The 24,263-nt window shown below is 40.0% G+C and overlaps 1 protein-coding gene and 1 pseudogene across 9 annotated transcripts in view; both read left to right on the top strand.

Annotated features, from left to right (window-relative positions):
• NR1H4 (nuclear receptor subfamily 1 group H member 4) overlaps positions 1 to 24,263 on the top strand; it is an 80,952-nt gene that overhangs the window by 28,591 nt on the left and 28,098 nt on the right. For 5 of the 9 annotated variants that reach the window (XR_008378734.1, XM_053582998.1, XM_053583005.1 and 2 more), the window contains 2 exons: positions 3,675 to 4,040; positions 22,820 to 23,029. Coding sequence is in view for 8 of the 9 variants with exons in the window: in XM_053582998.1 (XP_053438973.1) it covers positions 3,675 to 4,040; positions 22,820 to 23,029 (576 nt within the window). In the remaining variant the exon portion in view is untranslated. The remainder of the gene's footprint in view (positions 1 to 3,674; positions 4,041 to 22,819; positions 23,030 to 24,263) is intronic. The other 4 variants (XM_053583002.1, XM_053583000.1, XM_053583004.1 and 1 more) reach the window with 2 other exon arrangements.
• Positions 3,906 to 22,873, top strand: LOC128580733 (low molecular weight phosphotyrosine protein phosphatase-like; annotated as a pseudogene).

Below are 24,263 nucleotides of genomic sequence, written 5' to 3'. Positions count from 1 at the left end.
GCTGGTTTCATATGAATAAGTCAGCATGAAAGAAAGGAAATTGGTTTTTGTACAGATGCTGTATACCGTGTGTTCTGCCCATCATTTCCTGGGTCGAGCAGAAAGCATTCTTTTCAACAAACTTTTAATATGTCTGTGCTCCCTTTGCCATTGTAGAAAAGCCCTGAGTTCTAACGTTCAATAACTATTAGGTATATACTTAGTGAGATTTAGATACAAAGAAGAACTAGAGATTGTGTAGCAGAGTTTTCTCTTTACAGCAGAGCAAAGGAAGGCCCAGGGATGGTAGGTAATTCACGTTTTTTTTTTTTTTCTTTTTTGAGACAGTCTCTTTATGTCCCCCTCAGTAGAGTGCTGTGGTGTCATAGCTCACAGTAACCTCAAACTCATGGGCTTAAGTGATTGTGTTGCCTCAGTCTCCCAAGTTTCTGAGACTGTAGGCATCTGGGACTACAGGCACCTGCCACAATGCCCATCTATTTTTTATTACAGTTGTCATTGTTGTTTAGCTGGCCTGGGCCAGGCTCGAACCCACCAGCCTCAGTGTATGTGGCCGGTGCCATAACCACTGAGCTACGGGTGCCCAGCCGTAAGTTATGGTTTTAAATGCCATGTGACTAGATTCAGAACCAGGACTTGCAGGGACCTATAGCTCTCATCTCTTGGGAAAACCTCCCAGGAGGAGCATTACTTCAAGGGAACTGTAGAGATAGGCAGAGGCTGGTGAGATGAAGCTGTAGAAGGGAAGGGCTGTGCTGTTCTCCAGGCTCAGCCCATGGAGAGCGTCCCATGTCTGGAAGCAGCAAGGCACATTCAAGGAACAGGGACGTTGGAATCTGAAAAATGGCTGGAAAAAGAAAACCAAGGTAGAGTTACTCAGAGCCTCAAGGCCTCGTTATAGGCTACCAGGGAGTGAAGGCTGTGAACAGAGTAACAGACTCCAGTGCTTACTGAGGAGGGAGAGACAGGCTTGGACTATCATGCTTATGAAGCATCACCCATTTGAGATTATCCCATAGAAGAGCGATTTAGCACCTGAGGTTTAAGGTCAGACTGTCAAAGTTCAAATCTCACCTATGTAGATAGGTAGGACTAAAGTTGTTTAACTCCTCTGTGCTTGAGGATATGTTTGTAAGTGGGGGATAATAATGTTACCTACCTCTTAGGATTTTGTGAGAAATAAATAAGAATGTGTCTGGCATCAGTAATTACTCTATAAAGCAGCTGTTCTCAACCTGTGGGTCACGACCCCTTTGTAACAACGAAAATACATCCTGCATATCAGATAGTTACATTATGATTCCTAACAGTAGCAAAATTACAGTTATGAAGTAGCAACAAAAATAACTTTATGGTTGGGGGTCACCATAACATGAGGAACTGTATTAAAGGGTCGTGGCCTTAGGAAGGTTGAGAACCACTGCTATAAAGGTTTTCTGTCCCAAATAGTAACGGCAATAGTAATAATAATAATAATTGGTAATAATACGAGGTGTCCATAAAGTTTGTGTGCAATTTATTATGTTACACTATTTCAAATTGCCCACAAACTTTATATCCATCCTGTGTAATAATATCAACTGTCTTTTGAGCACTGCGAAGAGTGTTCATTTAAAGCAAATGTTTTTCTAAAAGTTTGACACAAACCTATTTGACAGCAGATCCTGACCTAAAGAGATGTCAAATTAATTATGGTCTTTATTCCATATAGTGTGAATATTTTTATGTTTTGCCATGGGACATAATTGCTGTGTTTGATTCTGGGTTCGGTCTCCACACTGTGCCAGGAGTGTTATATAATGCATAAATAGCACTGGACTCTATTTGAAAATTCAGAAAATTCTTAATTCTAGACACTATGACCCCAAGCGTTTCTTATGAGGAGCTGTGAATCTATTTTATCACCTTCCATCCCCAAACAATCCTTGGTATAGGTATTTTCTTTTTTTTTTTTTTTTTTTTAATTTATTATTTTTTTTTATTTTTTTTTTATTTTGTGGTTTTTGGCCGAGGCTGGGTTTGAACCCACCACCTCCAGCATATGGGACTGGCGCCCTATCCCTTTGAGCCACAGGCGCTGCCCGGTATAGGTATTTTCATCTCAAACTTGCTGCTGTAAAAACTGACATCATAGTTTGAGTTAATTAGTTCAAAGTTGCATTGTTCATAAGAGATGGAGTTGGAAGTTTGGTCTGGGGTTGTCTGACAATGCTTTGAAGAATCAGACATATTGGTATGTCCAATACTCTCCTATTTATTTTTGCTTTTTTTTTCTTTCATTATAAGACAGTCTTACTTTGTTGCCCTTGGTAGAGTGCTGTGGCGTCATAGCTCATAGCAACCTCAAACTCCTGAGCTCAAGCAATTCTCTTGCCTCAGCCTCCCACTCTCCTATTTCTTCTTCACGTCTTTTTAGCATTTTGCATCATTTCAATATTTATTTTTTTTCTAAAGAGCCATAGTTTCAGTTTCCAGGAAATAGAGGCATTTTTTATAACCTGGTAATAGTGTTCTAGTACCTAGAGGTTTTATAAATGAGGGGCTTATTTGATGATAATGTAGGAATGATAATTATTATGCCTATTTTTAATGTTAGCTACAATTTACCAAGTACTTTCCGTGTGTCAAACATTTGGCAAAGTGTCTGGCACGTATTCCCTCATATAATCCTTGTGTCAGCCCAGTCAGGTAGGTATTATTATTCCCTGTTTTACGTGGGAGAACAAGGTGAGTGGATTGCTTGAGCTCAGGAGTTCAAGACCAGTCTGAGCAAGAGTGAGACTCTGTCTCTACTAGAAATAGAAAAACTATTGGGGTAGGGGTTGGAGCAGGCACCTGTAGTTCTGGCTACTTTGGAGGCTGAGACAAGAGGATCGCTTGAGCCCAGGAGTTCAAGGCTACAGTGGACTGTGGTTCCTGGGCACTGTAGCCCGGGTGACAGAGTGAGACTTCATCTCAACAAACAAGCAAAAACACCCAACACTTTTGCATTTTTGAGGATGAAAACTGTTATTGTGCAGCTTCAATTTGGATTTAATTACTGGCAAGGGTGAGTGCATTTTTGAATGTTTGTAAAATATTATAATTCTGTTTATATTTTTTAAAAATTTCCCATGCATAACCTTTATCCATAGGTTGTTGAATCTTTATTGGCATCCAAGAGCTCTTTACATATTAATACTATGAATCTTTGGTCTGTGTTCTACGTTGCAGATACTTTTCTGAGCTTGTAACTTGTTATTTAATTTACATCTCTATTTATATAAGCTGTTAAAAAGTCATTAATTTTTGGGCGGCGCCTGTGGCTCAGTCGGTAAGGCACTGGCCCCATATACCGAGGGTGACGGGTTCAAACCCGGCCCCAGCCAAACAGCAACCAAAAAATAGCCGGGCGTTGTGGCGGGCACCTGTAGTCCCAGCTACTCCGGAGGATGAGGCAAGAGAATCGCTTAAGCCCAGGAGTTGGAGGTTGCTGTAAGCTGTGTGAGGCCACGACACTCTACTGAGGGCCATAAAGTGAGACTCTGTCTCTACAAAAAAAAAAAAAAAAGTCATTAATTTTTGTATCATTAAATATTTCAATCTTTTTAGAGCCCACACACCTAACCTTAATGCTAAACTGTAATTTTTAGAACGATGACATTAATTCCAGTTTTGTTGTCACTTTTGTTCAGGTGTGCTAACAGAACAAGTGGCAGGTCCTCTGGCACAGAATTTGGAAGTGGAACCATACTCCCAATACAACAATGTGCAGTTTCCCCAAGTTCAACCACAGGTTTCCTCATCATCCTATTATTCCAACCTGAGTTTCTACCCACAACAGCCTGAAGAGTGGTACTCTCCTGGAATATATGAACTCCGGCGAATGCCCCCTGAAGCTCTCTACCAGGGAGAGACTGAGCTAGCAGAGATACCTGTAACCAAGAAGCCCCGAATGGGCGCATCTGCAGGCAGAATAAAAGGGGATGAGCTGTGTGTTGTTTGTGGAGACAGAGCATCCGGATACCATTATAATGCACTGACCTGCGAGGGGTGCAAAGGTAAGCTTCTTCAAAGGGCCAGCTTTTCCCCTTGTTAACATTTCACTCTACTGTTTTTGAAATCCTTTGAACTAGAGACTTCCCTTTACCCAGATTACTTGCCACTTTTTCTCCCTGGTTTCTTCCTCCCCACCTTTGCTGCGCCAACCCTGTTAGAGTACTTAGCTAAGACATGAGTAACCTTTTTCCTTTTCACAACTGCATACATAGTCAAAAGGAATTTATTATCAAATTATGTGTGGGTTCTGCTTGTTTTTGTTATTAGTTTAAAGCAAAAAAGAAACTGTTGAACTCTTTTAAAATGAAGTTCAAGAAGAAGAAAAATTTATTTCATAAATATTTTAAAATATATTTTCATGTACTCCAGTTAATTGAGAAAGAGGTAAAGGAAGAAAACATGGGGAAAGGAAAGAAGTAATAATAGCTTATACTCAATAAATGTTTTAATTAACAGGATCATAGAGCTGTGAGAGACACTACAGGGAAGTCATAAAGAAATTACAGTTCATTTAGAATCGATAAAATACAATACATGAAACATGATAATGACTCCATGCAAAGTGCTATGAATCCTCTTCCCACGTGGGCACAGATGATACGTTTGTAAAACTCCAGAGGAAAGAACACATGAAACTATTTATTGCTGTATTTATTCATTTAACAAATATTTCTAGAAGATTTACCTTGCCCTGGGCTCTTGGCTATCTTCATAAGCTGAATCAGAACTGTCTCTTGAGAAGAGTCTGTTGTCTGACGTGCCAAATTGGACTTCCCAGATGCCAACAATTGCTACAAAAATAAACAGAGGACCTAGCCACATAAAAATGGCTCAAGGACATGTGAAACTTTTGAAAGTTCAAATGATCAGATTGTGTAAAGCCATGCTTTTGTCACTTCTTAAAAACTGGGGGTGGTATTGTTAGACTTTTTAAAATAAATAAGTACTGATGTGCCAACTTTAAAAACTAAAACTGATCTATATGGAAATGTCAAAATATCACATTTACCGCCTTTGAAATGTCCTTGACTTGTTTTTGAGAGTCAAGTTTGTATAAGTAAATGAGCTTGTAAATTCACTGAAGTCATAGATCAGGTCTTCTCCACCTCTGCTACTAACCATAGCACCTAACACAGCGCCAGGTACATAATAAGTATGGGATAAATGTCTTTTGAAGGACATGATAAAAATCCATGTTCATTGATGGGGCTTAGCCAATACATATAAAGCTCTACTTTGTGAAAATACATTCAAAAGTTTTACATACTTAATTCTCCAATTCCAAATGATAAAAAGTAAACATACCTTTGAACCCCTATATCAAGTGACAATCTTTTTTGACCTGGCAGAGTTATGGAGAGGGAGATCTGCTTATGTTACAGATTAAAAAGAAAAACAGGGGTTGGAATAAAGCAGGAAGGAATTATTAATTGGCTAGAAAAACAAAATAGTTTCCAAATCACAATCTTGACAGTTGGATTTAAATAACTGACAGGAAAAGTAGGTCAAGGAACCAACTGCCAACTTACAGAAAAGGTGAACTAACTTTGTATACCTCTAGTCAAAAAGTGATGGAGGCCCAAAAGATGAAGCTTCTAGGGTGGAATATTTGGGGGCTTAATTCAAGAACGAATTTTCTAATCCTAACACAAATTGTTCCAACAATGAGATTGGCTTCCTGCCTCAGGTGATTATGAACTCTAGTCATCATTTTAGAAATTCAGAAAGAAGACAGATGAACAGACTTGGGTCCCCAAACAGGAAATTTCTGTGTTCTATGGGAAATTAAATAAGTTGGCTTGAGGTCCTTGAAATCTTCTGAATCTGTAGTACCATTTTTTATGATAGTTTAATTATTTCAGGTCTACGTGTCTTATCTTCTGACCAAGTTTATAAATTTCACAAATTGCAAAATATCTATAATTTATGGAACCCCTCTTATTACTATGCATTGATGAAAGGGAAAGATAGACTAGGGTTTCCAAACCTTGACACTATTGACATTTTAGGCTAAACAAGTCTTTCTTATTGTTATGTTGTAACATTACTCTCTGTCACCTGGGGGGCAAAATCACCCCCATTGAGAACCACTGAGGGAAGACGATTCAGTTAAAAGTACTATTACAAAATGGAGTTTCTCAAATTTGATTTATACACAAAGCTTTCTTGAAGGAAACTATTACTTGGATGCCTGTAATGTTGACCTAAATTGCTTTTATCAAATTATTGATGCTATTTTTTATACAACAAAAGAACAAAAAAACTACAAAATTAAATACTAAAAAAGCCTACAAAACAAATAAAATAATAAGGTATATTAGATTGAGTGTTGTGTCACTCAAAATGTTACTAATTCTCAGTTCTTTTGAGTTCTGTATACCCAGACGTCATATGAGGCCTCAATTCTCCACTGTTTTTCTCTGTTCAAACAATTGATTTATCCAAACCTTGGTTCGTGCAGTACCCCATCTGTCCATCCCTGAGCTGGGTACATCTTGTGCATATTAAGTTTACCTTTGCTATTTTCTCATAGCTCTTGACAAATAAATCACACCTCTTGCTGTTAATGAGATCATGGGCATAAATGAAAATGAGGGTAATTAGTTTGAATGTCAGTATAAGATGGTCTTAAAGATAATCCAGACACTGTCATAAAATAAAATTGTAAAATTCAGCTTAATATGTATGAAGGGCCTAGAAAAAACTGTGACTCATAGTCAAAATCCAATAAATGACCATTATTATAGTTATGGTCCTAGAATCTATTTACATAGAGTGCAGTGGCAATGTGCCTATTTTCTGCTTGTTTTGATGAATGCTGATGCCCAGTGCATCATCAAGTGTTTGGCAAGACATATTCAACATTAATTTAAATTACCAAAGCTACTTCAGTTTGTGTAGACCAGTGCTACTCAATCTGTAGTCCCTGGACAAGCAGTAGCAGCAGCATCAGTTGAAACTTCCTAGGAAATACAAACTTTGGTGGGGGTGGGGAGGGTTACCCCGGACCTACTGAATCAGAATTTCTGAGAATGGATGAGGCTTAAGAGTCTGTGATTTTGCAACCCCTCCTGCTAAAATTTGAGAACTAGTCATGTAAATCACATCTAAAAGGCACCTGACAGCACTCATCCAGGCCAAGCAGGTTGGTTGTTGTGACTATGAAATCAACAAGATGGGAACAGGAAATGCTGCTTTCCATGAGGTCATCAAAAGAACAATTCAACGGATAAAAATGTAGACCTGGACAGACACAAAGCCTAATCAAGTCACGTTTCCTCCTTGGAGAAAGAGAAACATGAACATGCATAGTTTATTCTGAAAATCCTTTTGAGCCTGCACATTTCAGTGCCAGTGACATGCTAATTCTTTTTTTATTTATTTTTTTATTTTTTTGAGATAGAGTCTTACTTGCCCAAGCTAGAGTGCCATTGCATCATCATAGCTCTCAGCAACCTCAAACTCTTGGGCTCAAGCAATCCTCCTGCTTCAGCCTCTCAAGTAGAAGAGCCTACAGGTACCCACCACAAAGCCTGGCTAGTTTTTCTATTTTTAGTAGAGACAAGGTCTCACTCTTATTCAGGCTGGTCTTGAACTCCTAAGCTCAAGCAATCTACCCATCTTGGCCTCCCAGAGTGCTAGGATTACAAGCATGGGCCACTGCACCCAGCCATGACATGCTAATTCTTAGGGTAGGCATTCTACAAACATTCTGTCAGGTATTTATGACAACTGGGGAAAGTAGGTATTATTGTGCTTATTTTATAGGTGAGGAATAAACATATTTCAAAAAGAAGCTGAGATTTAGAAAGGCCAGTCCTAATAGCTTAGGCGATATATTTACTATAGTAGTAAACTTATTAATTCTCATACAGTATGCCCATTTTATTTATTTTTATTTATTTTTCTGGAACAGAGTCTCACTCTGTTGCCCAGGTTGGATTGCAGTGGCACTATCAGAGCTCACTGTAGTCTTGAACTCCCGGGCTCAAATGATCCTCCTTCCTCAGCCTGTTGAGTAGCTGGTACTACAGGCACATCTCATCATATCTGGCTAATTAAAAAAATTATTTTTGTCGAGTTGGGGTCTCACTAAGTTGCCCAGGCTGACCTCAAATTCCTGGCCTCAAGTGATCCTTCCACCTCGGCCTCCCAAAGTGCTGGGATTGTAGGTGTAAGCCATTGTGCCCAACCTTGTGTTTTTTTAATTTAAGATTGACAACGAACAATTGTACATATTTATGGGGTACAACATGTTTTGATATGTGTATACATTGTATAATGACCAAATCAGGGTAATTAACATACCTATTACCTTAAATACTTATCATCTCTTTATGATGAGAATGGGTAATTAGCATACCTATTACCTTAAATACTTACCATCTCTTTATGATGAGAATATTCAAAAACTTCTAGCTATTTTGAAATATACAATATATTATTACTAATTGTATTCATCCTACTCTGCAATAGAACATCAGAACTCCTCCTATATAGCTGCAACTTGGTACCGATTGTCTGATTTGTCACTGTCCCTACCTCTCCTATACCCTTATCCTCTCATAACTGCTATTTACTCTCTGCTTCTATCAGAGCAACTTTTTAGATTCCACATATGAGTGAGATTATGTATTAATGATATTTGTGTTCCTGTGCTTGGCTTTTTTCACTTACCATAATGTTTGCCCATCTTCTCACAAATGGCAAGATTTCATTCCTTTTTTATGGCTGTATAGTATTCCACTGTGCACATATACCACATTTTTTTAATCCAGTCATCTGCCAATGAACATTTAAGTTGATCCATATCTTTATTATTATAAATAGTGCTGCTATCAACATCAGTGTGCAGATATCTCTTTGACATACTAATTTCATCTTTTGGAGATATACCCAAGTAGTGAAGTTGCTGGTTTATTTTTAATATTTTTAGGAAATATTATACCCTTTTCCATTTCCTTGTCAACATTTGCTATCTTTTGATTTTTTTTGGATAGTAGGCATTCCAAATGGAGTGAGGTGACATTCATTGTAGTTTTGATTTACATTTTCCTGCTGATTAGTAATGTTGAGCACCTCGTGCCTATTTTATGGAAGAAGAAACTGAAGCACAAGAGATTAATCAACTCATCTAAGACTTTGCCATTTATAAGAGGGTGGAGCTTCAAAACTATAGCGTAAAATCTAAGTCCAGCGTCCATATGACTGACCAGTAGCGTACAATGCCTTTTATTGCTTGCCCACTAAGCAATCATTTTACTCCTGAGCTATTTGCTGAAGACTGATATTGACTTATTCTGTGGCCCAAAGAAGAAAATCAAGAGCTACATTTAGGTATTAAGGTATCAGTATTATCTTAGTTACAGGAATAAACCTCTAAGGTCAGTATCTTAGATGGCTCACCTCTTTAGAAGTGAACTACAGCCAACTCGGTTCTCCTGAGAAGAATTCTTCTTGGGGCATAGCAGGGTGAATAGAGTGAGATCAGTGGGCCAAGGACAGCCCAACCTTCAAGGCAGGCAGGGGTCGAGAAGACCAGAAAGGACATTGGTTAGAAGTTGGAGATATGACTTCTTCTACCTGGAAGGCACAGGGTCATGAGAGAGAAGGTGACAGAGAAAGTAGCCAGAGGACAACCGATCTTTGGGGAAGTTTAGGAAGAAGAGGGTGGATTTGGTCAAAAATCCATTTTTAAAAGCATAGAAAGGCAAAGTTTTTCCATTGATTTTGACTTGAGACTTCGCCTCCATGCTATCAGCAAAAGGACAAACACAGAGGGAGGGGATGAAATGGAGCCAGGCAGTCTACCCCAGAGGTTAGCACTTTTTTCTGTCAGGAGCCAGAGAGTAAATAGTTTAGCCTTTGCACCACGGCAGCCTCTGCTGCAAATACTCAATGCTGCAGCAGTGCAAATGTGGCACATACTGAACGAGCCACTTACAAAATAACTTTACTTTCCTTAAAAAATTAGTCAGGAAAAAAATGGGCGATGGACTGACTGTAGTTTACTGACCCCTGTTTCTAACCAAGGACTCTTGAGGGTTCACACGCAAACGAACATGAAGCTTGTGTATGAAGAAGCATAACACTCAACCCACAGCCCATATGTGCAACAAATACAACCTTAACTTAGTTCCATCTCAAAGCCTGGTGGAAACTTTATTTTATTCAATTTAGCATTATTCCACTCACCCCTGCCAGACTTTTTCTGGGATTTTTGTCTAAGCACTGGGATTAACATAATATTGTGCAGACTTGCGGGGCTTGGGTCCCCACAGCTGCTGACACAGTCTGGCAACTATTGGGCTGTTTTCCTATCTGGTCGTCAGGCCCCAGTGGGAAAGGTCTCTGGGGTCCTGAGCTCCCTCCTGGCCCCGTGTACCTGCTTCATCTGCTCAGGTGTGTGGGTTCCTTATGTTGCTCCAGTGTTGTGCTAGATAGAACCTCTGGCTGCCCAGAGAAACCATGCAGCCATTCTATCTGTTCTATGACATGCTGGGTGCAGGGAACCCCAAGGGCATCCTCATCTCTACCCAGGAAAAAATGCAAGAATCCCTGTTTTAGGATCCCAAGTGACACGGAGTTTCTATTATCTCCCAACCCAACCACCACATGGCATAGGGGGATGGGAGGGACGGGGCCGAGGACCTTTCTTATGTGTCTAACATGTTTTAGCTCTTTAATTGACTTCCTCTTTAATTGTCTGCTGCCTCCCAACTTGGAGAAATTTTATCTAGTCTTTGGGATTGGGGGGATTAGGCTTCGGTCAGCCAATACATAATAGGGTCCTTTGTGCACTTTATGTGCTGTCTCAAGAAAACAAATGAAAATTGTCCTAACATAGTAAATGGAGAAAGGGGAAAGGGCAGCAGCACTGAATGGGGTGGGGTACGTGTGAAAGAACAGGCGTCCCATGCCAGGCTGGTCTTGGGAAAGCCAACTCTGTCCCCCGCCCACCCGCATCTCTTAGATATCTGTGCTTAGCAGGTGAAAAGCAAATTTCACTCTGTAACTTTCCATGAAAGGGAGTGTGGGTTTTGGGCTCGGACAAGCACACATTGAATTTAGGCTGTTTACTTCTTGGCTAAATGGCAAGTTACTTAATATTTATCAGTGAGAGTTCAGTGAAATGAAACAGAAACCATCATTTCAAGCAGAAAGGAATTAATACAGAAGTCAGAGAAGTCTGAGTAACAGGTTCTATGCTGGGCCTCCAGGGGATGCTCAATGCCAGAACTGGCCTGCCAGGACTGTTGCTATTCTGCTGCACTCAAGAAGAAAGGGACTCAGGAAGCCACGACAAAACCATTGGCTCCAGGAAGCCACCACTCCACCTGACAACTAGGGATCATCAAGCTGCCTTCACTGCCATCAGTGGCTCCAGAGGTATAGCTTGCCTGCTGCCTCTCAATACCTTTAGAGCTAGTAAGTGGAAATCAGGCTGCCACCACAGAGAAACTTCACCATCCTGCTTGCCAGCAGAAACAATAGAAGCAGCAGATGCTCAGCTCCAGCCTCATGTCCCCTTTGCAAATGTCTTACAAGAGCTTCTCTACAGCAAAGTTTAAATCAGATCTACCATGTTAGCTGCAAGGGAGTCAGGGACAGGTTGTGTTCTCTTGCCTCTGTGATATAGAATGTGTACTCAATTAAAAGGAGGGAGAATGGATATAAACCTAGGCAATCCTTAGTCTATGCAATACTTTGCTTTTCTGAGCCTCCTATCTGCAAATTTGGAATATTACCTATTTCCCAGGGTCTTTGTAAAGATAAAATAAGATTATCATATGTAAAGATCTTACCAGCTCTCTTGCTTTAGGAATTCACTGCAGATCTGTCACACCTGTGATATTTAAAGCAAATAAACAACAAAAGTTTTCAAAAACTTCAGAAACAAAACAAATAACATCATTAAACTTCCCAATTTCATTGGTCTATCTGGTTCCATTGGAGATATGTTAATTTGTCCAAATGTTCTTATTTCTCAAAAACATTTATAGCATCAATGACAGAAATTGCAGTTTTTAATTTTTTTAAGGCGATACCTGCAGAGCACAAGCATAACATAAAGTGACAATGACTGCCATCTGCTTGGCATTAGATTGAATCAAAAGCTTTCTTCCCCCCTCAGTTATTGGTGTGGCATATGGAAATGTGCTGATGTCTGAATGAATTTGGATTCAAACTTCAACCCCCAACCAACAAAACTGATTTGTATCTAACTGAAAATTTCAAATGGCTGCATTTCCAAATAGGTCAGTGTCTGTCATATTCATTTTGGTGCCAGGAGAGTCTACATATATCAGAGAGAGAATAGAATTCTTCAAAGGTACTGTCTGAGTAAATGGGTGACCCTACTGTCCTTTTGAATATATTTTTAAGATAGTGAACCAGCATTGTGCTGAGCTCTGAAGTTATAGAAAGGCTTCCAAAATTATTGAAACTATTCTGGTATAGAATAGATGCAGTGTGTCCTAAGAAGCCTTTGTTTATATTTGTAAAACCTGAGGAGCCCTAATCCACAGATAAATTTATTAAAATTCTATTTGAGATCAAGGAAAGTCTGATTTTTATAAAATTTAAGAATGATTCTAATGAACTCTGTAGGTCAAATTATCTTAGAGAATGATGTGAGGTGGGGTTCCAAACTATTTCACTTCCTTGGGAACCTTTTGTGGTAAGTATTATAATCATATGAAAATCATGGGAAGACTAGGACTTTGAAGACAGTTTATATTCCAATCCCAGCTGATTCTCTTCCTAGCTGTCTTACGTTACTTAATCTCCTTGAGCTTTAAACTCCTCACCTGTGTGAAACTAGGTTACTAATGAGAATGGTGAGGAGCAGGACTTCATGTCCTGATAATGGTGATGATAATGTTGCTGGTGATGGTGACGATGATGGTGATAATGACAGATAACCTATATCAAGTGATTACTATGTGCAGGCTTTATGCGTGCCAAGTCGTTTAATCCTCATGACAATCCTTTGACGTAGATATCTTCTGGTTGTCACGGGGATTAAATAAAGTAATTCGAGTAAAGCAATTTAAACACCTCTTCCCAGTGGCAAACCCTCAATAAATTCTTTACCAGTATCATCAGTGGGTTGCTGTGAAGAGAAAAAAAAAATGAGACATTATTTTTAAAACATGTGCTCTGTCCTTGGCATAATTACATGCTCAATAAACATCAACTATCATTTTTGTTTTATTATAATTATAACAATTTGGGTCATATGCTGTCTTCTAAAACCCCTTCTTCCTGTTAATTTATTCAATTCTTTATTCAGCAAATATTAAGTAACAACATATCTGCCAGGTACTATTCTAATAGAAGATAGAGTGGTGAGCAAAACAAAAAATTCTTGCCCTCACAGTCAATATTTTAAAGCAAAAGCAAGCAAGTAGTTTACGTAATTGAATTAAGTAGACGAAAAATAGAAAACTGATGCAAACAATTAAAATGGAAAAAATAGTATCTGAGCGCAGGCGCCCGGGGGGAAACAGGCGTGCGCATGTGCAGTCCTGCGTTGGGGGCGAGGCAGTCTCCCAGCTGCCGTGCGCGGGAAGATGGCGGAGGTGGTGCCCAGGTCGGTGCTGTTCCTGCATCTAGGTGACATTTGGCGGTCACCCAGTGCAGAAGCTGTTTTCAGGAAACTTGTAACTGATCAAAATGTTTCAGAGAATTGGAGAATAGACAGCGCGGCGACATCGGGGTATGAGCTAGGGAACCTCCCTGACTACCGGGGGCAGAGCTGCGTGAGGTGTGGCATTCCCAGGAAACACGTGGCCCGGCAAAGTACCAAAAAGATGTGGTCACATTTGATTATATACTGGATATGGATGAAAGGATCCTGAGAGATTTGAATAGAAAGAGTAATCGAGGTAGAAACTGTAAAGGTAAACTTGAACTACTTGAGCTATGATCCACAAAAAATCATGGAAGATTCCTACTCTGAGAATGACTGACTTGGAGACGGTGTACCAACCGTGTGTCGGGTGCTGTAGGGCATTCCGGGGAAGGCCCCCTGAGGCTGGGTCTGCAAGGCTGCAGCTGACAGCACCTGGACCCCCAGGCTCTGCCAGTGTCAGTCCGAGGGCACAGGAGCAGTGACTCTACGTAACACCGGCTCTTTCTTCAGTTGACTTCTGTTTCTTATCTTAAAAAATAATTGCAGAATGAACTCAGTTCTGTTTGGCAGAAGAATAAATAAAAGTCTTTGTTCAGACAGTGTATGGGGGATAGTAAGTGTTTACTTGAACCTCTCACTTTGCCCCTATTACAAAATTAGTGGAGGAAACACAATATAGAGCAACAGAGTAAAACACGATGACGTCAAACCTCACCTGAAGGCCTAGGTCATCACCTGAGCCTCTTGAGACTTGGATAACCTGGTCTACCTCCTGAGTAAGTTGATGTGGATAGCTGGATGGACAGTGCCCTCTGCTCCCCTGGGCCACCTCTCTCTCTGTCTGTCCCAAGTCTTTTATTGAGTGACAGTAGCTCCCTTCCGGGGAACTAAAAGTCTGGATTACAAGTGTTTTAATCCACACACACTCATAATGCACACTTGTACATTTAGAAGATAAGAAAGAGAAAGATTTGTGGAAGCAACCTTTGGTACCTTTAATACTTCTGATTTTTGTCTACTTTATTTCCTGAGGAAGTCAGTTCATTTGCTCTCATTTGAACTACTTTGGCTCTTCAAGCTTAATTATATCCAGAAAGGAGGACACTTGTATGCTAGTTTCATCTATGGGTCAGTTGAGAAGCTTGTCTTTCTTTTTTTGATGCATGTGTAACCCAGATAGAATGTAAATTGGCTTAGTTGGGAAAAAAATAATTAAAAATGTGGGAAAAATTCTATGATATTAACATATAAATGTTGGTATGTTAGTAAATATTCGTTCATCAGCGTTTAATAAATTTATAGCAAATAGAGGTAATTTCTATGTACTTTAAGATAAATCTCAAATTCATATGGATATGTCAGAAAAGATTGTTTTCTTAAACTGGGGAGTTAAAAAATACAACTGAGATACAAAAGAAAATAGTATCTAAAAGATTATACAGAAAAATAAAATGGTAAAAGGATGATTTCCAATAGATGCAAATTGATATTTCAAATAAATATAAGCAGTGCGGCAAGACAATATAAAACCATATAACAAAAAAAGACAATATAAACAACAACAAAGGTTTAAAGCAAATATATGAGCAATGTGTAAATATGTAAGTGGTAACTAAAAGAAATTTCCTAAAGCGTAGATTATTAAATGAGAAGAGTGAAGAAAAAATGAAAATAGGCATCTAAGCAGCAGTAGAGAATAAGGGTTTAACCTCACAGAGCAAACTAATTGATGTGGCCCAGGCAGCTACAAGGAACTGGAGTTCACCTACTGGGGACCTTGAGTGGCCCAGGGAGGATGTGGTGAGCAGGCTGTGGTCAGTGCAATCCACCAGCCTTGGGGAGTTTGCCCACTTTGGAGTCTAAATGCCAAGCTCCAGCAGAGCATTGTGATCCCATCCTTGTTCTTCCAGCAGACCCCCAGTTGTGGGCTTTTGCTTTCTACTCCTTTAGACTGCCTCATGACTTAACACACATGTCTTCAGAGCAAGGAGTGCTGGGATTACAAAGTCAAATGGTAAGAAGGGAATATCACGGGAAAACGGCCCTATGCCTACCTCTCCTTTGCTCCGCAGAGGCAGCCACTGATAACCACCCAGGTGGGATTCTTTTTGCCTTTGTAGTTTTCTTTTTATTTTCTTCTTGTTTTTTGTCATTTGGATTGTTTTTGTTTGTTTTTGCAGAATCCTCTTCCACTCCCCACAAACAGGAAGAAATGACAGAGAAGGCCTAGGTAGGGAGGGAGAAATACCCCCAGAGGGAGTACATCTTTCTAGTCTCTGCAGTTTCTCTGCATTGAGGTGGAAGTCTTGTGGGTGGGGAGATAACCTTTCCCTCCTCTTGTCTCCCTGAGGCTCTGAGCAGTCCTTTAAAGCTTAAACTCAATAGTTTGTTTTGGAGGCAATGCTTTCAAGAGCCTGGGAGTTGCTGTGATTCATCTCAGGAGCAGTTTGCACACCTCCATCTTCCACTGCACAGAGTCCTCCCACTCCCTGCACAGCTGTGTACACAGAAGCACGTGGTTCTTGTACAGTCTCTGGAGTCTGAAGGAGCTCCATGCCCTCTTATCAACCATCTGCACAGCTATTACATTCCCAGTAAGGGTGTGCCAGTTTCATCATGGCCTGGGTACCCTTGCCAATGGTCTTGATGAGCCAGTAGTTGTCAATATGGGTCTTTGCCTTAGCAGAGATGCCCAAGAGGTCTTGCAGTGGATTGGACTTACTGTTAGGCTTGGAGTCCAGGTGTCTCAAGGTGTGCTCAAATTTGGGAAAAGCTGATGAAAAGCTTGGTTCAAATCATCTCAAAAGAAAATCTCTTCCAAAATCCACCTTATGAACCTAATGTTTATAATGAAATTGAAACACAGTGCCAGCCAAAAATAAAAATAAAATCAAATGCTAACAAACTAAAATAGAAAAATGAGAAAAGAGATGTTGACTTGTAGTTTTCCTTTCTGATGTCTTTGTATAGTTTTGGTATTAGAGTGACTGGCTTCATGAAATAAATTAGGACAGTATTACTTCTGCTTCTATTTTCTGGAAGAGATTGTAGAGGATTGTCGTCATTTCTTCCTTAAATGTTTGATAGTATAAAGTAGTGAAATCATCTGGGACTGGTGCTTTCTGTTTTGGAAGGTTATTAATACAATTTCTTTATTAGAATATATTTATGCAGATTATCAATTTCTGCTTGTGTGATTTTTGGTAAATTGCATCTTTCAAGGAATTTTGTCTAAGTTATCAGATTTGGGGGGGTTAGTGTTGTTGATAATAGTGCATGAGATTAGCAGCGACAGGCCCTCCTTAATTTCTGATGTTGTTAATTTGTCTTCTCTTCTTTTTTCTTGGTTATCCTTGCTAGAGATTTATTAATTTCATTGATCCATTCAAAGAAACAGTTTTTGGTTTCATTGATTTTCTGTCATTTTTCTACTTTCAATTTAATTGATTTCTGCTCTAATTTTTATTATATTTCTTTTGCTTGCTTAATTTGTTCTTTGCTAATTTTCTAAGGTGAAAGCTTAGATTATTGATTTTAGATCTTAATACATGCAGTTTAGCGCTGTAAATTTCCCTATACACACTTCTTTTGCTACATCCTGTCACTTTTGGCAAGTTGTATTTTCATTTTTACGTGGTTCTTTAGGTAGTCACTCCCATGTCTTCAATTTACTTGATGTGCAACTTTTCAAAAGGTCTCTGTGATTGGAACACAGAAGACTGAACAAGTAGGTGTAAAGGATGTCATCTTTCTGTATCTTTCTAAATTGTATTTAATCTTGTCCAAGCTCATAACCTTCCTGGCTGATGAGAAATTCCATTTGGACCATGGTTGGAGTGCTTTTTCCTTTAGTCTCACACACAAATATCAGGAATCCTATACAGGGTGGATTACTTTGGTACCTGTTGATGTAGTCCTTGGTGACCTCATCCAACTTTGAATTGATCCCTGGAAAGTGAAAACTCAGCATAGACATGTTACCCCAGGGTTTTCAAGGCCATGGTTCTCAGTATCTTCCTGTCCTCATCTCAGCCATCCAGTTAGAGATCTTTCACCTCTCTTGGAGCTGGTTCTTTATTAGAGCTTGTTCAATACTCACAGAACGTATGAGAATCATCCCATCCCCAGGCTCTGGGAAAGTTCTTCAAACGTCCTTCCAATTCCTAAATCATTAACCTCTGCCTCCATCCTTTGAAGTGATCCAGTATAATTCTTTCAACAAGAGATTGAAAACAAAAGCCTTATGCAAGAGTATCTTTAGAAGTAGATAACTTCAGCTGTTGTCCCAGACAGTGAACATAAAATATGATTACTGTCTTAAAATGGGAAAGAAAATGAAAGAGCAATAAGAGAAAGAACAAAGCACACATGAATACCTGGATAAGTTATCCTTTCACCTAAACATTTCTACAATTACTGCAAAACACTCACTTATGAATTCAAGTCGGGGAAGGTAACAAGCTTCTGTTATGGGCTGGGTGCTTTTCATGCTGAATGAGACCAGAGGAGAGTGATGTCTGGAGACAGTTTTTAAGAATGTGAACTCCTTACTGACAACACAGTATGATGTTGTGGCTAAAAGAATAGAGTCTGAGCTGAGCCTATCAGGGTTCAAATCCAAGCTTTACATTTACTATCCGTAGGACCTTGGGGACATTGACCTCTGGGCAGTACCTTAGTCTTCTCTGCCTCCTTGGACTGTTACGAATAAGAAATGAATTGTCATTTGCTATACAAGCTGAGACAGACCTAAAAGCTGTCTTTGTTTAGGTCTTATTAGATATAAAGATCTCTAATTACTCAGCTTTGTGTGTTTGTTGCTATTTAAAAAACTTGGGGACCCTTTAATGTTTTAAAACATCAACCAATATTTTATTGGTTTCAAAGTAATGGGTGGTTACTAGCACTGGCTCCCAGTGGCTACCAGCATCAGTCACTGGAGTTGGCACCTGCATGTGTATGGAGACATGAGTACGTGACTTGGGAATAGGGTGTATGGGTCATTATGAAAGTTCTGAGATACACAAAAGTCAAGAAACATAAAATCTATGTGGATGGAGACAAATAAAGCCCTCCCTGCAACACCAATAAGTTGAGCAAGTTGAAACTTGCAAGTTGAATCAGAAAGGATACTGTTGATTGTATTTTTGGGAAGTGAAATAATGAACCATAACATAGTCTGTCTCAAAACTTTCCTAGTGACCCACATAGTGTATGGATTCCACCTTGTATAAGAAGCAGAAAACCAGGTATGCAAATGAGGGATTCACGTCCAGTCTTCGTCGTATAGCTATGCACCTGCCACCCCAAGGATTTCCTCTGATGCAACACGTCCCAGAATGGCAACGCCAACTCTTTGTCTATTCATCTTTCATTACTAGGAAGGCTCTGTCTCTCAGTGAATTTCCTTTCCATTCATTTTCAAATGACTTTTCTGATATGAGTATTGTTGAATATGCACAAGAAAGAGCAAGATAGAGGGAGAGGTGTGTGTATGGACAGATTTGCATAAGTATAAATACATTATACGTGCCCATATTTAAATGATATAATGATAATATTGTGTTGCCATCTCAGAGTAAAAGCTAATTAATTCAGCTATTGAGATGATAATGATTTCTTTTGCAGTTAGCACCAGAGTGAAAAAACACCTTCAGAATTGTTCTATGTGCTCTTCCTTTGACTCATCTTGGAAGAGGCGTTTTATTCTGTTAACCATTGAGCTGTCTATCAGCATCTATGACAGTTATAAAGGGAATCATTCCTGGGAGGGGATAAAGAAGTGGGAAGGTGGATTCACGTGGGCTGAATTGGTCATTGAAGTCATGATTTGGTTCCAGGGGGGGGAAAAAAAATTCTCCTTTTGCTTGTAGTCTCTTTTAAAATGCATGCTTTGGTATTTGCAGTCTCAGTATCAACACTGATCTGAAGCACAAAGTCTTTTTTTAGACTTTATTGGGTTGGATTTGACATTTAGGAAAACGTTACCATCTTTCCTATTGAAATTTACACCAGCTGACAAATTCACAAGCCAGTCTGTGACATTGTTGACCTTGGTATCTCTAACTTTTCCTTCAGCCTCTGTTTCATATTTAATTAGTTACCAAGACCTGATGTTCTGTTTCCTCCCCTCTATTCTCTCCCAGGCCGGTTCAGGCACGGATCACCTCTTAGCTATGTCATGGTAACAGTTTCTTGTGTCTAGTTTCCTATCTCCCTTTCTCCCTTTCTTCCCTTGCTCTAAGGATTCTGCCCTACACATGGGTTAGGTCAGACCCTTCTCTGTCAAAACCCTTTAACAGCTTCTGTCTTTCCACATGGTAAAGACTCAGCTGCTTTGCTTGGCATTCAGAGGCATTTAAACACATTTTGTTCCTGCTACAACCCCTACTCACCTCCCATGAATCCTCTCACACTCTACCCTCCCACCTACATGGCTTACCCCTCCCTCCTTTGCAGCTTCCAAAGCTCATTTCCCAGAATGTCTCTCCTCCCTCATGGTCCATGTTTCAGAAACCCTACTTACTCTCTAAGGCCCAGACTGAAGTCTGTTTCCCTGACTTCCCCCTACTCAGAACTAATCCGGATCACTCCCAACCCACATAATGCCATTTCCTCAGGACACCTGACTTCCAGCTGTTGGGACGGGGTCATACATGTGTGATACTTACCTTACTACAACAAGTTTTTGCCTTCTGCTAGAAAATTGTCATGATAAACATATCAATCTCCATGCCTGCCCCTTAAATTGTGGCACAACCTTTATGAGCCTATGGTGTGCCCCGGAAATAATCACCTTCATGCTAACATTCCAACAATTTATTACTTATTTAGCCACCCTGTTATTCATATATTATGCTTTGAATTTACTTCTTTGTCTTCCCACTAAGTTGAAAGCTCTGAAGACAAGGAATGTCTTATTCATCTTCTTATCTCCCCGGTCAGGGATTACAGCTCTCAGATAATAGGTACTTAACATTAAGTTATTCTACTTTCTTGTGACCAAAGTGAGGCAAATGTAACATAGTGGTTAAGACTATAGGATTTAGTGCACGACTGCCTGGCTCTGAAACTTCCTAGCTCACTCATAAACTATGCGATCGTGGTTGACAGTCTTAACCTCTCTGTACCTTATTTTCTTCATCTATAATGTGGGGATGTATACTACTATCTTCATCTTAAAATTAATAAGATGACTAAATAAGTGGGAGTAAAGTAGTTAAAGCAATAGCTATTAAGTGCTTAATAAATGTTAGATAGTATCTCAACACTCTGTTGAAATAGGAAAGAACTCTTGTCTTGGTTTTGATAGAGGCATGAAGACACTAGATGCTACATTCCAAAGTGAGCTCATCTTGCAGAAATTTTGTAGTGGATAGTCAAGAACCAGTTAAATAGCTCACCTATTCTGAGGGTGTGAAGAGATCAGGAGCTGGAAGTCATAGATCTTGTAAAGATTTTGGAGACTGTGAGCAGTGAGCTATGTGCATCTTATATCTGAATTGTAAAGGGGGTTGTCGGAGGAGGGAATGTGTGCCCTGCAGGCCACCACTAGAATGTATAGTACCTTTTTTAGAATTAGAAAAAGGTGTCTCCTCTTGATCCAGTCTGCACATTAAGGAGGTCCTGCTGCTGCAGGCCCAGTGAGGGGGTCTTCATGGGATCACTTGAGGACATTGATATGTGTTCCCTGGAACCGAGGGACATGAGGACTGGTGTCCGGCTTTCACCTGAGAAGTTGGAAGGCAGGAGGGAGAGTGTCCAACTGCTCCTGGATAAGTGGGAGACATTTCTCTGCTCCACAGAGATTGTTGGACCAGAGAAAACCATCGCAGGGTTATCTTAGGCCATGCCAAGAAGGCCACATGGAAGACCTCAGTGTGAAAATCAAGAAGTAAATTGACGAATTCCTAGACCCTGAAGAAGGGAATGCAAGCCATGGGCCAGAAGAGAGCTGTATTTGCTCTCATCAAGGAAGTGCGGTATCCCAGTGATGGGAGGAGGTCTCTAAAGAGCCCATCCTAGGGAGAAAGAGTAAACTTTGGAAACTTGCTCAGTATAAGCCAACTTATAACAATCCCAGGCAAATAAGTACATTCTCATTGTTTCTTCTCCTGCTTACCACAGTCCTCTCTCTATTCAACACTGGCCCCTTGACTCTGAAAGTGTCAGAAGCTATGGTTTGCCAGATGGAGGAGAAAGAGGAAAGTGGTGGAGAGGAAAAGCGGAGCCCAGCCAGCCTCATCCCTTCCGGACTTGAGGCATCTTCCCTGCTGCAGTGCAGCTGTGTTGCGCCTTCTCAGGGGGAGGTGTTTGCTTCAGGCGGCCTCAAACTTTTTAAACAGGGGGCCAATTCACGTCCTCCAGACCGTTGGAGGGCCGGACTATAGTTTAAATAGAAACTATGAACAAATTCCTATGCACACTGCACATATCTTATTTTGAAGTAAAAAAACAAAATGGGAACAAATACAATCACACCGCCTCATGTGGCCCGTGGGCTGCAGTTTGAGGACCCCTGCTTTAGATCAAGGTTGGCGTTTTATTATCATGCCAGGCTCACAGATGAAGTACTGAATTGAAGCCTTGAATGCGACTTTCTCCCTCAATACCTGCCAAACAGCAATGTACTTTCCAAGATTAGCTCAAGGCTCTTTTCCTACCCTGACCTTTTCATGCCAAACCCACCGTCTCTGTGTCTGCTGTGCTCCAGCACAGAAGCCAGGTGACACTCCAGTTCACGTGTTTTGTTGTTTGCATGTCTTTGTCTTCAGCCCATAAACTGAAGGAAAGCAAAGATGAGTTGCCCACCTTCCTACACCAGCACCTAGCCACCCACTGGCACATAAGTTTCCTTCGGTCAAGATGTATGAAAGTAATTTATCTTAAAAAAAAAAGCTTAGATTTTCCTATCAGAGGTTATAATTCAAACTTGTCTTTATTTTTGAGCGATAAATTAAAAAACACCCTCTTTCTCAGCGATACAGAATAATTGAAAGTACACTTTGTGAGCCGTCTGCTCGAGGATCGCTGGGATACTGCCCAGCAGTTCATGAGAGAATGTTCTGGCATCTCTCCATCCAAAGGTGTTTTTCTGAGATGTTGTCAGAGGCCTTTTCATACTGTTCAGGGTTTCTTCCACAGGATTCTTCAGGAGAAGCATTACCAAAAATGCTGTGTACAAGTGTAAAAACGGGGGCAACTGCGTGATGGATATGTACATGCGGAGGAAGTGCCAAGATTGTCGACTAAGGAAGTGCAAAGAGATGGGGATGTTGGCTGAATGTATGTATACAGGTATCCACTTCAAGCAATTACATTCCACTCAGAGTCTCTTAAGAAGGCAGATGTCAGGTAACTCCTATCATGAGAACGGTACTGCACATGCTAAAGAGGGAATCTTCTAAGCATCTAAGTTCTTGAAAAGGGTAACGAACCACTGAAATTGTCCAACTGTCAGATAAAAAGCATTGTATTCACCTGAAAGAAATGGCTGCTTTTTTGGTGTTCTTTGTTGCAACGAATTATATACTACATGGAATGAGATGGTATTAACATAACAGTTTCAGTAACGAAGGAGCTTTAATGAGATGCAAGGAATGACGGTCTAAAGTCCTCTAAATTCAATTGTAACATATTTGTTCCTTAATTAGCATATACGTTTACAGTGGTGGAAAAAATAAGAAAGCTTTCTAAGGCATAGAACTGCCTCTGAATTATCTAAATAGAGTTTTAAACCCAGTCATTTTATTAAGAATCCATCTTCTTGGAGCACAGCTTCCAACCAATTTGTATAGGTTTACACCGGAAATTAACTACTCCCAGTTTTAATATAATTTTGTCCTTTGATCTGATAAAGAGACACTGTATTAACTGCCAGCTTTGTGAGGAACTGTAATCTCCATCAACAGTCGGAACGCATGCTAGTCTATAACATAATTAATTTTTCATTCTGCGAATTTTACAGACCACTCAGATTCTGAGATATGTCCTGTTCCTCCTCAAAACACAAATAGACAAACAAATGTCACCAAGGGGATGATAACATTCAGGGAGGGAATGCCACATGAAATCAGAGCCTTGGGAAGTAGACTCCAGTTCTATTGTTTCCAAACTGTACAGGAAACTGGGGTGGACCCAGGGAAATAATGCACACAGGAGGGAGAAAAACAGTCCTGTGTAAATAATCCAGCTCTGGCTGGATGAAAGTTTTATACTGGCTGATTGCAATCTCATCTTAGCATCCATGAAACAAAAGCCTGCAATAGGGGCTGCTGCTGGAATCGAGTCTTGCTATGGAAACACCTTGACACTGAGTGGATCACGTTGCTCATCATTTAAATATGAACTTGTTCCAAATGCAGCTCCAAGGATATTTTGCATGAGTCTACCTGGCAGAGTCTATGATATTATTCATGAACATAAACTTGTCTAGTAACAGAGGTAGATCTTTCATGAGCCTACAAAATACATTATCCATACAAAGGAATTCCTGGAACTTTGTTTTATTAACATTGAGAGGAGAAGGAAGTTAAATGGGACGATGGAAGCCATTGTTTTTTAGGGCTCTGTTTAAGTGTAAATCCAT

The sequence above is a fragment of the Nycticebus coucang genome, chromosome 3 (assembly GCF_027406575.1).
Source record: "Nycticebus coucang isolate mNycCou1 chromosome 3, mNycCou1.pri, whole genome shotgun sequence".
NCBI classification, from domain to species: Eukaryota; Metazoa; Chordata; class Mammalia; order Primates; family Lorisidae; genus Nycticebus; species Nycticebus coucang.
The sequence above is the reverse complement of the archived record's forward strand: the minus strand, read 5'-3'. Positions and strand labels throughout refer to the sequence as shown.